This window comes from Myotis daubentonii, chromosome 5 (assembly GCF_963259705.1).
Source record: "Myotis daubentonii chromosome 5, mMyoDau2.1, whole genome shotgun sequence".
Classification (NCBI taxonomy): domain Eukaryota; kingdom Metazoa; phylum Chordata; class Mammalia; order Chiroptera; family Vespertilionidae; genus Myotis; species Myotis daubentonii.
The window spans coordinates 34,937,528-34,952,754 of NC_081844.1; the positions used below are offsets into that span (position 1 = coordinate 34,937,528).

At 39.5% G+C, this 15,227-nt stretch overlaps 1 protein-coding gene across 5 annotated transcripts in view; it reads right to left on the reverse strand.

Moving 5' to 3' along the window:
* CCDC25 (coiled-coil domain containing 25) overlaps positions 1-15,021 on the reverse strand; it is a 41,908-nt gene extending 26,887 nt beyond the window's left edge. For 2 of the 5 annotated variants that reach the window (XR_009453003.1, XM_059697538.1), the window contains exons 1-3: positions 14,867-15,021; positions 9,476-9,523; positions 3,449-3,488 (exon numbers count right to left, since the gene is read on the reverse strand). Coding sequence is in view for 3 of the 5 variants with exons in the window: in XM_059697538.1 (XP_059553521.1) it covers positions 3,449-3,488; positions 9,476-9,523; positions 14,867-14,891 (113 nt within the window). In the remaining 2 variants the exon portion in view is untranslated. Of the gene's footprint in view, positions 1-3,448; positions 3,489-9,475; positions 9,524-14,866 lie in introns of those variants that run through there. The other 3 variants (XM_059697534.1, XM_059697535.1, XM_059697537.1) reach the window with 3 other exon arrangements.
* Between the last annotated feature and the right edge of the window lie 206 nt (positions 15,022-15,227).

The following is a 15,227-nucleotide window of genomic DNA, read 5'->3' on the forward strand; positions in this document are numbered from 1 at the left end:
AGAAGTGAATAAAATTAGTTAGCAAGATGCCAATGCTGCAAGCCTTGGGAGACTTGTAGGACCAATGACAGAAATACCTTACAGTAGGAGAAGGCACCAGTTTAGAGTAAAAGATGAGGAGTTTGGTGTGGGACATCCTGAGTTTCAAGCAATGGCAAAACAACCCAAAGAGAATGTCAAGCAGAGCTGGAAGAATCAGGTGAGGAATGAAGACAGTAAACAGACACATCATAAAATGGGACAGTCCAAGAATTCACCCAGCCTTATATCTGGCAATGGCACTACTACCAGTATACGTCTCCTAGGAGAACATGGTGATTGCCCTTATGACACTGTCCCCAAAAAATCCAAATGCCCTCCCACCCCAACGTCCTAAATGTATCTTCCATTACGGCTCTATCATCCACCAATTTAATTACATCTTTTAAAATATACTTTCTTTTTCACCTGGTTGAACATTTTGGGATATTACGTTTTTCATATTTACAATTCACCAAATGAGGTTGACATTCCCTCTTCCAACACCCAGTGATGTCCCAGAATCCTAGCATCACATGATTGTCACTCTGTGATTCTGTTAACTTTAGTCATCTCCTCCTTAGTCCTTGCCTTTCCAGACTGAAGAATGTCCAATAAAACCCTAAGGAGGCACCATTACATACCATGATATACTTCTCTAGACATTTTCTTAGCATTCATGTATTTTTTCAGAAGTGAAATGTTCACACTGTGTGATTCTATATAAAGGTTAAGATTATGCTGTTTCTAATGTCCTCTTTAAAGAGGTTAAGCATCTTGCTAGTTACTTTGGATACAGAAAAATATTACACATTTTGGCAGCCTATGACAAAGCTAGATTTTATTCTTAACCATTACTGATAGCAAGAAGTGAGTATAAATAACGTCTTGATTTTTTTCCAACTGGTTCATTAACTCATTTGCATTTCCATGTAAAAGATTCCTACAGATTGTCATCTCCAGTTTGGCATTCCCCTCCTTCTGAAAAATTTTTGTGTGTGTGTGTGCAAATCTAGAAATTACATATCTCATTACCCTCTTTCAGGATCTTAGGAAAATACCCCATTAATAAGCAAGCTCAACTGAGGAGTAACTTCTCCCATTCCAACTTGTTTTAAACAATTTCTCTATTTACAACAACTCTCCTATATACCCATAATAGCTCAATTGTACTCTGATTTTCCTTAAAGGCCCCTGATGTAAAATCTGACAAAAAGAAATACACAAACAATTCAATATACTCACTAGTATTTCCAGAGATCTAACATACACTATTTCTATTTTCCTTTGTTTAAAGATGAATTAGTTCCATTCCCATTTAGTCCTAGGAAAATCCTTTGCTTAAAGGCACCTCAGAGGTTTCCTGGTATACACTCAGATGTTGACTTTCAGAGGTAAAGCCTCAGAGTGAGGCAGTGAACCAGGAAAACCTGCCCTGGAGTGCAGATGACTGCATCCTTCTTAGCAGGCCCAAGAATGTCTCCACGATTGACAGTTTATATACCAGGACAGGTCTTACATTTAGGGTTCTTCCAGCTCACAGCAGACTCAAATAGCTTCTGAAAGTAAGTCAATCACTTTCAACAATAGTCATTAATCGCAAGACTATTAAAGAGTGTCAAAAGGGTCAAGGATGTCTACGGATCAGCAGACACCAGTTTGGCTCAGTAGTATTCCGGGAGATAGTCAACGTTAACAAAATGAAAAACCCAAGACATAATACATGGGGTGTACGTTGTAAATGGAAAATTTATTTTCCACTTCTTAAATTGTTTCTTAAATGCCAGGTAAAAGGCTATGGCAAATTACTCCCATGGTGCATCTGAATATATGCAAACATTTCTGCCTCAAACCTGACATGTTAAAAATTTGCAAAACGGCCCTAGCAGGTTTGGCTTAGTGGATAGAGAATTGACCCGTGGACTGAAGGGTCCCGGGTTCAATTCCGGTCAAGGTCATAAGCCCGGGTTACACGCTCAATGCCCAGTAGGGGGCATGCAGGAGGCAGCCAACCAATGATTCTCTCTCATCATTGATGTGTCTATCTCTCTCTTCCTCTCCTTTCCTCTCTGAAATCAATAAAAAAATATTTTTTAAAAATTTACAAAAGGTAACTACATTACCAAGTGTAGCCATTCTTATCCCCCTTGATAGAGTCTGGAAATCTTTGGGCTTTAAGGACAACTGAAACAATCCAGCTGGGGGTGACAGGTGCTCAAAATGGAGATAACCAGAATGCAATTATTGTGAAAAATGTCCAGTGGAGATCACTTCCACACAGGCAGAGAGCTAGTCAATTAGGAAGTCAACAAACAGTCACTGAACCTCTGTGCCAGGTCTTATGCTAGGTACTGGGAATCTAGTAGTTAACAAAGCAGATCATTGTCTTCATGGGGCTTACAATCAAGGGTCCTAGGAAGGTAGGCAGCACCCAACCCAGAAGCCCTCAGCAGTGCAAACTGTCCACCTGAGGTAAGGGAGCACCAAGCACTGTCTACCTCAATGACATATTTGCGTTCAGAAAATGGGCCACTGTGCTGGGACAGGGGGCAGATAAAGACTGTAAAATTCCTCAGGTTCCTAGTGCCTCTTGGTTCCTGGCATGCAGACTTTAGAGAAGGCAGACAGACATGAAAGCATTTCCACTGGGGTCATGAATTAGCCCCTTCATAAAGGGGCAGGAGCGGAGGCGCCCTTCAGCAGGAGCATAGAAAAAGTAAGCGAACTGAGTCCAGAGGTAGCTTCAGTTAGTCACTAATATCTTTCCTACTAAATGTTCAATGCTGTATACCTTATTGAAAATCAATCAACTCTTCTAAAAAGTGGCAGCCTTAACTCTGTCACTGTAGGGAATTAAGGGAAGGACCTGGGCCCACTTGAAGAAAAGAGGTCCAGGGAGAACCACAGCCACAGCTTGAGGAAGAAAGAAGTGACCTGTAGCCAAGAGTAGCAGCTTAGAGGGACAGAGAAGTTGTGATTTAGAACTACAGCTAACCGGGGGCCAGCAACAACCAGAGCAGATCTATTCAGTTTCTCTTAGCCTTAGTTTCCTTATCTGAAAAATGGGCATATCAGTAACTATTTCACAGGGTTGATGTGAAACTAAATGTATTAATGGAACTAAACATTTAACAGTATTTGGCATATAGTTAAGTGCTCAATTATGTTCATTATTACTATCATTAAAGTAATAGGATCCATGAGCTTATCTTCAGGGAGAGCATTTGGTAGGGGTGTTAGGAGCTGTAGAGACCATATCCCACTCTATAGGCAGAATGAAGCTCCAGGAGAGAGACATCAACAAGGTGTAATGTAACATGATGTAAGCAGAAGATGGAAAAACAGTTTTAATCATAGAAGTCAGGTGGCTGGCCAGGTCTAAGAAAATAAATAATGATCCACTGAAAGCAGAACCCAAATTGTTACTTACCAAATATCTTCAGGCCAGCCATACTTTATTAGATCCTCATCTACAGGGAAATACGAGAGAACAAAGAAAAGGTAAAAAACCGTCAAATGAAGAAATGCCAGTTTATAGATAATTGGAAAGGGAGAAATACCAATCCTTTCCACAACTTTGTTCTCCTCCCATAAAGAAGAAATGAGTAATTCAGAGAGTCTTTGATGCTTGGAAATGCTGTAAAAATAGTTTCTACAACTGGACAATTATAATTGTTATCATTTTTCATAATAAAATTATAAAGTTCAAAGATATATTTGAAGATAACAAAACTGACAAATCAGAGCAGCTGAGAAGTTAGATAATGTCTTAGAACAAGCATGTCAAACTCGCAGCCCACAACGAATATTTTTGCAGCCCAGCAAATATAAATATAACACTATGTAAGAAACATTTTAATAAAAATTTCGTAACTTCATTTTTACAATATTCTGTTACACATAATTTTATTAATAACAAACTACAATGTTCGCTAATGACTGATTACTATAATCATGTTGCATTCATTTCCCTTACAGACCTTACATGCAGGCACACCATTTCTCTCCACTAATTCCAGCAGTGGGTATTTTAGCAGCCAAGTGCCACATCCTTAGTCTTGTACTGACTTGTTTGGTGTGCGCAACAGGAAATATTTTGCTTTCGGAGAACAAGAAAAATAGGTTCATTTGTGTTACGCTTATTAATTTGTGCAGTTATTCAGTGTCTGGTAAGTTAATGTTCAAGAAAAAATTAATTTTTATTAAAATGTTCTATTATTTTATGTTAACAATTACTCATTTATTTCAGCCCTTTGTATTCAGCATGTCTCTATCGAAATAATCCTACATTTCTATGACAATTGAAGCTTTTGTTTTTCTTGCGGCTCACATAAACTTAAACCTTACTTGGCCTGTGTTAGCCTTTGAGCTTGACATGCTTACGTTAGAAAATTGAATCACTGTAATAATACTTAATACAGTGAACCTCAGTTCTTGAACTTAATTCGTACCGGAAGCCTGCTTAAGAAGCAATTTGTTCGAAAACCAAATCATTTTTTCCCACTAGAAATAATGTAAATTGAATTAGTCTGTTCCAGATCCCCAAATGATCCCGTTCTAACCTTTCTTATATACATGTCTAATGAACTTCTTAATCTATAAATAAACATACTTCTTTTCTTTAATTTATTGAACCACCCCCTACTAGCTTTAAAGGAATTTTTCTTATATCACTGCCTCCAAAATGCTATCACCAACTAACTGCTTTTTCTTTATCCAAATCAACAACAGTTTTTCTCTCCATTCAATTGCCCATACTAGCTGTTTCGTGAGCACTTTTACACCCTACCAACATTAGCACTCCTGATGGCCTCTTTATGTTTTAAAATTGTCCTAAAGGTAGATTTAGCCAGCAACAAAAGCATTCTCTCCTTTGGTGCCTGAGAGATGCCGCATATGGCTCGCAAGCCGCAGTTTGCCGACCACTGCCCTAGCTGGTTTGGCTCAGTGGATAGAGCACTGGCCTGTGTACTGAAGGGTTCCAGGTTCGATTCCGGTCAAGGGCATGTACCTTGGTTGTGGGCACATTCCCAGTAGGGGGTGTGCAGGAGGCAGCTGATCGATGTTTCTCTCTCATCTATGTTTCTAACACTCTATCCCTCTCCCTTCCTCTCTGTAAAAAATCAATAAAATGTACGTTTTTTTAAAAAAATGTACCCAAGAAAGTATTATCTATCTAACTTCAATGGGGTATTTCTTTCCCAGAAAAGCAAAAGAATGATAAACCTTAAATGAGGGTACTCTTAGCAACTGCAGGGACCATGAATTCTCTGAAGGGCCATCTACTAGCTTAAGTGGGAAGCTGAGCAAATGGCCAACAGGTAATGAAAAAATAAAGGGAAATCTAAAAACCTTTTCCTTTAGGCCAGTGGTTCTCAAACTTCCTAATGCCATGACCCTTTAATACAGTTCCTCATGTTGTGGTGACCCCCAACCATAAAATTATTTTTGTTGCTACTTCTTAACTGTAATTTTGCTACTGTTATGAATCGTAATGTAAATATCTGATATGTAGGATGTATTTTCATTGTTACAAACTGAACATAATTAAAGCATAGTGATTAATCACAAAACAATATGTAATTATATATGTGTTTTCCAATGGTCTTAGGCGACCCCTGTAAAAGGGTCATTCGACCACCAAAAGGGTCGCGACCCACAGGTTGAGAACCCCTGCTTTAGGCAATGTTTGGCTCCCTGGTGACACCTACTGGCTTATAAAAGGAATATACCTGAAAGCTGTTAAGTGAAAGTAAATAATTCAATTAAAAATTCATTTATATTCCATCCAGCCTTTAGTCTGAAGTCATCAAAGCTATTTGAAATTAAGTGTGATGTGCTAGGAGCACTAGGATAGGGTGCTTTAAAAATGTTATACCTTTCTGCCCTGGCCTGTGTGGCTCAGTTGGTTGGGCATTGTTTGATTCTGGGTTAGGGCACAGGTCCAGGTTTTAGCCTGATCCCGGGTGGGGGTGGGGGTGGGGGTGGGGAGGTGGCATGCAGGAGGTAGCCAATCAATGTTTCTCTCTCACATCAATGTTTCTTTCTCCCTCCCTCTCTCAAAAAAAAATCATCAAAATAATAAAAATTTTTATAAGAAATTTGACTCTATGCTTCCACTGCTTTTCTGCACTGCAATGTATATATATTACACCTTTCTTACAAAGCAGACTAGAAAAGTTGATGCCTCCAAATGACTCCATGAATTTTTGGGGGGGAAGTGTTCTATACATACGTAGATTTTTTTTCCTACATATATTTTAGTGACAGTAAACATCACTCCAGCGGACTCTAGACAGAATCTAAATTTACATAAGTAGACATAAATTCTATATCTAGATTTCTATTTCTGTATTGAAATTCCTCTAAAGGACATTTAAAGGATTCCACACCAAAGAAAACAGGCTAAATAAAGGCTTCCACAATCTAACCCATCCTAATCTACTCCTCCATAAAGCTTTCTCAGTTGGCCCAACTCACATTTACTCTCTGCCCCCTCCACTTCGACAGTATTTGCTATTAATGTATTTTGCCCATACTTTTTCATAGACTTTATTTTTTTAAGCATTTTGAAGTTCACAGCAAAACTGACCCATACTTGTTTTAGTATGTGCCTCTACCTGAATACTATGAAGACACAGACTAAATCTTCCTCTTTGGATACTCACAGAGGCTGACACAAATAGACACAGCAGAGAGTAAACTAAAATGGGAGGAATAAGAGACGTGGGGAATGTTACTGGCACAGCTTCTTCAGGTCAGTCAGCACCACAGGCAGCCCATCAGTGGGAGCCAGAATCAAGGCAGCTCTTCATTCTGAGAGATTCTCCCCGTCCCAGCCCCGAACTGCAGTGCAAAACCTGCACAGCCACACCTAGCAGCTCTGCTTAGGTGCTTCTCAGTAACCTCAGTCTTGGGATTGCACACTGGCTAACAGAAAGAAAAGTAGATTTGGTCAGGTTTGGACCCATAGCTACTGTAGCTTAACCATGGCTCTTATAACTGTGTCTTCTTTCTATGTAATACAGGAAGGTAGCATGCCCTCTTCAGCTTACATTCATCAGGAGGATGCTATGAAAAAAGACACAAATGACCAATGACAATTTATGGGTTGCTAGGAGAAATATAAACTCTAGAATTGATACACAGTGGAACTTTGGTTCCTGAATTTAATTTGTTCCAGAAGGCTATTCAAAAATCGATTTGATAGAAAACCAAATCATTTTTCCCCATTAGAAATAATGTAAGTTAAATTAATCCATTCCAGCAACAAAAGCAAAACACACCAAAATATTCACTGTACAATTTCCTGAGATGTTAACAATGTGAGGTTTAAGAGTAAACTGACCCATACTCAAGCATTTTCTCCTTTGTCACCTGAGAGACGACTGATCATACAGGTATCAGCATGAAAGGGTTCTCAGGTCAAGAACCGAAGTTCTGTTTGACAACCGAGACATTTTTCTGGGAACAACTTGGTCAAGAACAGAATCGTTCCAAATGGAAGACATTTGAGAACCGAGATTTGACTGTATTGCAAACAGCTTCTCCATTAAGTCACACCCAGAGTCAATGTCATAAATTCATTATAAAGAAAAACTGTTTATAAATGAGTTACATTATTCTGTTTTGCTTTTTTCTCTTGGCTAGGATGTGACAGTCTTGCTTTATACTGATTCTGCTTTATAGCAACCAGTATTATAGCAAAGTTCTAAACTGTTTATATAGATCTGATTTATAACTAGATTTATATAACAATTACCTATCACATTATTATATATCATATATGCTATATATTATACACATGTCATATTTTAAATATAAATAAATATACATTTACTAACTACAGGGTCCCCCAAAAATGCATACACACTTTGAATAATTATTAATTCCAATGGGTTAAATCTGAAAAGATACATTAATTGAGCTATCCCAGAAAAGTGTGTATACATTTTGGGGGGACACCCTGTATATAATTACATCACTGCTCTTTGACATCTTTTAATTTCTGGCCTTATTTATTTCATTAATGTAAAATGTCTCATACTGAAGAACGTTATACTTGCCTCTTTTAAAGGATCAAGTTTAAACTGTTGTCAGTTTCAAACTGCACCTAGAACAGACACTGATGGTTTTAGAAAAGAAACAGAAAGCAATACCTGGAGGTTAAAGAAAGGGGATTGTAGTGAATTAGCCAGCTCTCAGACTACTAAGAAAAGCCATCAAGCCTGAGCATTCCCCATGGAGGGAGGAGGCAGCTTTAAGGAACTAAAGAAGCTCCAGCGATGGTAAGTACTACTTACTGAGTGCCCACTGTGGCTCAGACACTTTACTCAGGCTCTTTCATTAATCGTCACAACCCTGCAAGGTAGATACCATCCCTTGATCATCATCTTACAGCTAACAAATCTGAGGTTCAAAGAGGTTAAGTAACTATAGCTAGTTTGCTAGGACACTGGAATTGTAACCCAAATTGGCTTGATTTAAGAGCTATCTTTTCCAAAACATCACACTACCCTGAGAGATAAGCAGCTGTGTTCTTTAAGCCTAAAGAAGAGTAATTCTGGCATTTTTCTCTGGAGTTCTTATTGCCTTTCTTTTCTCCCTCACTTCTGTGTTCTGTACCCTGAGGGTCAGTGCTGTGGATTCACTGCTCTCTGGGTCAAGAAAGCTAAATTTCACTTTCATCTCCCTCCTACAGTCAAAAAGGTTATCCCCTCAGGCAATGTTTTTCTTTTTAAGATTTAGTTCCAATTCATGAGTGAGTCAAAAAAATCATCTAACAGGCTGAGTGTAGCTTTTAGAACATAAAAAAACTGAAATTAGAGGGCACAGCAAATGATATGGATATTTTTTGTAAATTTTTGTTTCAGTTACGTGTGTACACCGTTTAGTTATATGATTGTGTATGGTATGAAATAATGTATTTGATTCTGAAAAGACTGGTCAACCAAGTTAGATAAAAACTGTTAACATTTCATGACTTAAGAGCCATCTTCGGGGGATAGGGCCTGGGTGAAGGTGGGCAAAGGGGGAGAAAATGGAGACATCTCTAAGTCTTAACAATAAAAATACAGTTAAAGAAAAGCCATCTTCAGCCTCAGAAAACCAATAGATAGGTTTCCACTAACCTTAAATGTGGTAAAAATGTGCAGAAAATGATCTTTTCAAAGTCCAAGTCACAGATTATTTTTATTTAATCTAAACTAGCAAAGGTTAACCTCTGAGTCATATCAACCTAAATCAAAACTCTTTGTAAAGTTTCTATTGAGCAAAAAGGTGGTCTAATTAGCTTAAATATTATCTAATATAACTAAATTTCAGGAAGGTTAATCCCTGAGGGTCCTTTATAATGGGTTAGTAGTAGTTGAAAACTCATATCCAACAAACCATTGGGGAAAAGCAATTAACACTTACCTTTTGGAAATTTCAAAATCAAATGCTTTTGAAAACTTACTTTCATATTTATCCTTTCCCATGTAAATAGTGTAAGCAGATGAGTTAACTAAGACAAAACAAAAATAAAAAGTGGTTAGATAACTTCATCACCAAAAGTGTTTCATGGGAAAAACAAGTGACAAATGCTTAGATTTGGGGTTGGCAAAAAACATGGTCCATAGGCCAAATCCAGCCCTGTTTTTAGATAGCCCTCAAGCTAAGAATGATTTTTATGTTTCAGCAGGTTGAAAAAAGCAAAACAAGAAAGAACAAGTTATCGATATGTGGCACACAAAGTCTAAAATATTTACTATTTGGCCCAAACAGAAAGTTTACTGACCCTTATTAAAAACTAGAGGCCCGGTACACAAATTCATGCTCCAGTGGGGTCCCTTGGCTTTCCCTGCAGGATTGGGCCGAAACCAGCTCTCCGACATTCCCTGAGGGGTCCCAGATTGGAAGGGCGCAAGCCAGACCAAGGGACCCCACTGGTGTACAATCGGGGTCAGGGAGGGACCGTGGGAGGGTTCCAGGGAGTGTACTGCCCATCTCGCTCAGTCCCAATCAGCCAAACCCCAGCAGCAAGCTAACCTACCAATCGGAGCATCTACCCCCTGGTAGTCAGTGCTCATCATAGTGATTGGTCAACCAGTCAACTGTCTGCCCCCTAGTGGTCAGTGCACATCATAGCAAGTGGTTGAGTGGCCTTAGCATATCATTAGCATACTACGCTTTGATTGATTGAATGGACGACCGGACACTTAGCATAGTAGACTTTTATTATATAGGATTTAGTATATAGGATAGCTACTTTCCTTAATAGAGTTCAATGCAATTTTAGTTCAGTTCTTTGCTTTTGACTTCTTCAAAAGAATTAAAAAAAAAAACATAATACAATATCGTCACCCCAATCACTTATATAGGTTCCTATACTTAGCCAAGTTTTACTTTTCATAATTCCAGTTAGCTAATATTAAATTATATTTCAGGTGTGCCACAAATTATAATGGGCTCCCTGTCCCACTAGGAAGAAAAATGACTTAAACTTGTAAAAGTGACATTGTAAAAGTCATGAAATGTTACTCTGAATTCTGATTACATATTAGAATCACCTAATGATGCCTCAGCTCCACCTAAGACTAACCAAATCCTAATCTCTGGGGGAAGGCACTGTTTTTGTTTGTTTTTTAAAGATCTCCAAGCGATTCTAGTGTGAAATCAGCATTAGGAACCATTATCCTAAATCAAACCAAATATTCCAGGTATGGCTTACCTTAGGAATGACATTTATTTTGCTCAGCTAGTGTTTAAGGAGGGCATCCTCCATTTGGAGTAAAACAAAAAGTTAAGTTCTTTAATTGAAATCCTAACTGGATACTGGGTTTCCAAGCTAGTCTACCAAAATTTATTTGACCCCATTTGGGTCTAAACTCAATGAACAGTTACTGGGTTCTCAGTCTACAAAGCCTGACACACACGTGGCAAGGTTGGGCTAGGCAGTCTGTTGGCTGTCACTCCAGAACACAGAACTACCACATGCAAGTGGAGCTCTGAAGGCCAAGGAGCAGCATTCTTCCATTGTAAATTCTAAAATTCAGGACTGCCTGTACTTTTAGTAATGAAACACTCCTTAAGTCATCAATCGTGGTTGCCTCTCTTGGGGAGAGAAAACTCCCAATTCCTTCAATTAGCAGTTATAATGACTACAATCCATAGTTACTTGAAAGTAACTGAGAGAAATATCTTGAAAGGAGAGAATGTTTGCATTGATTAGGTAACAGAAATACAGTACTTATCTACAATTGAGCACTATATTAGCTTGATAAGGCCTTAGTATGGCATAGAGCAAATGCCAAAAGTACAGGAATAAAACTAAAAAGTGTTTGAGTTTCTCTGCACAACCTGACAATATTATATGTGTGTTCCTTGCTGATCCTATAATGTCACCGCTTGGAATAGATCCTACTACAGTGGGGCCTTGACTTACGAGTGTCCCGACTAACGAGGTTTTTGAGATACCAGCTGTCTCTCAGCGGATTTTTTGCTTTGAGTTGACAGAGTAATTTGAGTTAACGAGCTCCTTAATGAGCTCGGTCTCAGAACAAATTAAACTCGTAAGTCAAGGCCCCACTCTAATTAAATACTCCATCAAGCAATGATGTTTTTTTTACAACTTAAACACTAATTAAGACTGGTTAAACACATTATAGTACATCCGTTAAAAAAAAATGCCATGTACCCATTAAAAAGAGAGGGCCACAGTATTTTTGTCTCTCTATATACAGTAATATTCAATTGGTAAAAAATATGTAGTTGAGTGTGCATATACATATTTAAATATCTTTTTTAATATATACACCCATTTTCTTTATATGTGCGGAAGGATATACATCTTAGCAATAGTTACCTTAGTTTGCTCAGAGAATATACAGATGGTTTTTGCAATCAGAACAAAATTAATTTTAAGAGTGATTAAAATAAAATAAAGCTGCCTTTGTGTTGGCCAAGCTATCTAACTTAAGCCAAGAGAATGACAGATGATTGTCTGGATGGTTGCCCTATAAAATGAGACGATTAAGAACATAACTGCTAGGACCCAAACTGAGGGGCATTTTACAAAACAATTCAACTAACAGTGTCATGAAAGACAGAGACTGAGCACATGCTCCAGATTAGAAGAGACTGAAGAGTAATGAATGACAACTGAATACAGCAATGATTTGTAATTTTCCTTTTTTATAAATACATTAGGACACTGATGAAAACTTAGTAAAAGCTGATTAGATAATAGTATTGCTGCAATGTTAACTTCCTAATTAAGAATGTCTTTTAATAAGAGAATGCCCTTAATTTAGGAAAAAAATACTTAAGTATTTAAGGGTAAATTGCAGCTTACTAACAAACTGTTCAGGAAAAAAAAATTGTGCATGTCTGTGTCTGTGGGGGGGTGGGGAAGGGAAGAGGAAAATTAAGATAAGGCAAATGTTAGAATTTGGTTAGAAAAGGTAAAATGTTAAGAATTTGAGGAATCTAAGAGTATAAAAGGAAATCTTTTACTATTCTTGTAACTTTTCTGAAAGACTGCAATTATGTCAAAACAGAAAATTAAAAATTAAAGAGCATAAATGCTGAGCAAGAAGCCTGAATTAAACTCCTCTCCATGTTAAAAGAAATAAAGGAAAAATAAACTGGATTATTTTATTATTCCCACCCAAATAAAAGAGTTGATTAGTATGGGAACGAATCATCTTGAGGAGACCTGATTCAGGGGTAGCAACCAACCCAACTTTAGAGGCTCTGTGATAATTTCATAATTTACAGAACAATTTATCCTAAGACAGATGCTATTAAAGGTACTAAAAGTACAAATGGACTTAGTGAGCAAAGTGCAGGTATTTTGAGGGTCCATAAAACACATGGTCTTGAATTTGATACTGGAAATATAATAAAGCTAATGTTTCCTTATGGCATTATGAGAAAGCATGAAAGACTAGAATTGAACAGATTTTAGTAAGAGGTACCAATCTTAAAACAAAAGGAAAGGCAAACACTTTCTACTGAGATTTTCTCCCCATTTTAAAAAAATGTTTTATGTGGAAACCACTTAGTTGAAAAGCTTGGCCGTCTATACGACGTCATTTCCTGAAGATTATGCATTTCAAGTTGTTTTCTTCCCGTTTGGAATATGCAGTTTTACTCTTTCGTGGGAAAAGTTATAATTTTTCCATTAACTCTGCAATTTTAAAAGATTTGCTGCACAAAGGCAGTTTTATTATTTTTAATCTTTTTCCAACAGAAAGCAATTCTGACATTATAATGGAAGCCAATGAGAAAGATGATTCACAAATCTACTGAAGCACTCTTGTTCTATTAAGGGCACCCGTATATGTATGACTCGTGCTCAAAGAATTAGAATAGCTTTGAGGAGAATAAAGTAACCAGCATAAAAACAGTTAGTACCTGTATACCCTGCCTGTACTTTTTATTCCCTTTCGAACTTGAATAGATATCTGTGTTGTTGGGGACGTTCATGAGTGGAGAAGCTCCAAAGAGATGCTCAAGTCATCTTATGACAGAGGGAGCAAAACAGAACAGAGGAAGGACTGGAAATGCTCTCAGGGGCCTATAATGATTTTTTTTTCAGGCTAGTTTGCATTTTGTGTGTAGTGACTTTAATATGGGTATAACAAACCAATTCTACAGGGGCAGAGAAATAGCATATGGCACACCGTGGAAGTCTAAACTATTGTAATGAGAAAAATAATGGGACGTGGCAGTGTAATTGAGTAGGATGGGTCTGTGATTTACAACTTCTCTGGACCTCAATGTTCTCATCTCTAAAGAGAAAAGTACAAAACGCCATGTACCCATTAAAAAAAAAAAAAAAAGAGGGCCACAGAAACAGCATGGAGCTCACCTTTAACAAGCAAGCACAGTCAGCAGCAACAGCAAAGCGTGCTATTGTTAAGTAAAAAGATTACATTCATTTACCCAACAAGCCATCTACTGAGTAACTATTATGAGCCAGGCACAGACCATGCTAGGGACACAGGAGAGAGAGATCTTGTCCCTGCCTTCCAGGCGTTTACACTCTAGCTGAGCAGACGGCGTTTAATACCCCAAGTACAAGGCCAAAGGCATACACGGAGGGTTAAGGGGGACCCCGAGGAGGTATATCGACGCAATGCCTGGGTGGGAGCTGGGGCGGGAAAGGCATTTGAAAAAGGTAAGCGAGCTGTCTGAAGGGTGTAGTCGTTAACTGGGCACTGATTTTAGCAGAGGGAACCCCATAAGCCGAGAAACGAAGTCTAGACACAGCACTGAATGCCAACAGCAAATCAGAAACATCATCATAGGTCACTTGTCAAGGTCTGGGACATCAGTTCTGCCCAGCGAGTGGCTGTATTACCATCCTAGGGTCTTTCCATTGCTCTCCGTTGTATCCCAGACCCTGCACCCTTTCCTAGAAGGTCAGGGCGTACTTGCCATACGGCAGAGTTGCTGGCAAGTGCCTCCTTTTTCTTTTTTTAAATCAAAGTGCATAATGACCAGGGCACAGCCAGACTAAAGGCCACGGGTAGTGGTGGTGGTAGTGGGTCTTGAAATGAGGCGTAAAGAAGCCCCCAATTCCAGGTAACGACGGGAGGTCATCCCGGGAACACTCCGGGTGCCAAGACCGCAGGGGGGTGCGGTGAGGGGGAGTCCCTCCGCGCCCCCCGGCCCTGAGGAGGGGGCACTCGGAGGGAGACCACAAGGAAGAACAGCACAGGGGACCGGGAGGGCGCGGGCAGAGGCAGCCGACGCGGAGGAGGCGCTTTCCAACGAGGTCCAAGCTCCGCGACGGCCGGGGGTCCCGGCTTCGGGAACACCCCGTGCAGCAGGGGCCCCGGAGCTCGCGGCGCCCACTCACCGCTGCTGGTGAAGTAGAACACCATGGTCGCGGCGGCGCGGCGACTCCAGCGTGGAGCAGCACCACCCAGTTCTAGAAGCTCCGGATACCAGACGCCGCGGCCGCCGGTTCCCTGGAGCCTCTGCGCGCACTTCCGGCGGACGTTGGGTCGCGTCATAACGCAGGATCGGGGCGCCATTTTTGATCCTGGCGCGGAGGAGGGCGTTGGGCGGGGCTGCGGCGCTTCCGGGCCCAGAGGATGGTGCCAGGGCAACTGGTGGTTGGGAAATATAGCGGGAAACGACATCTTTTCTTTTTCTTCTTTTAAATTGAATGTATTGGGGCAACGCTGGTTAATAAAATTATATGGGTTTCAGGTGTA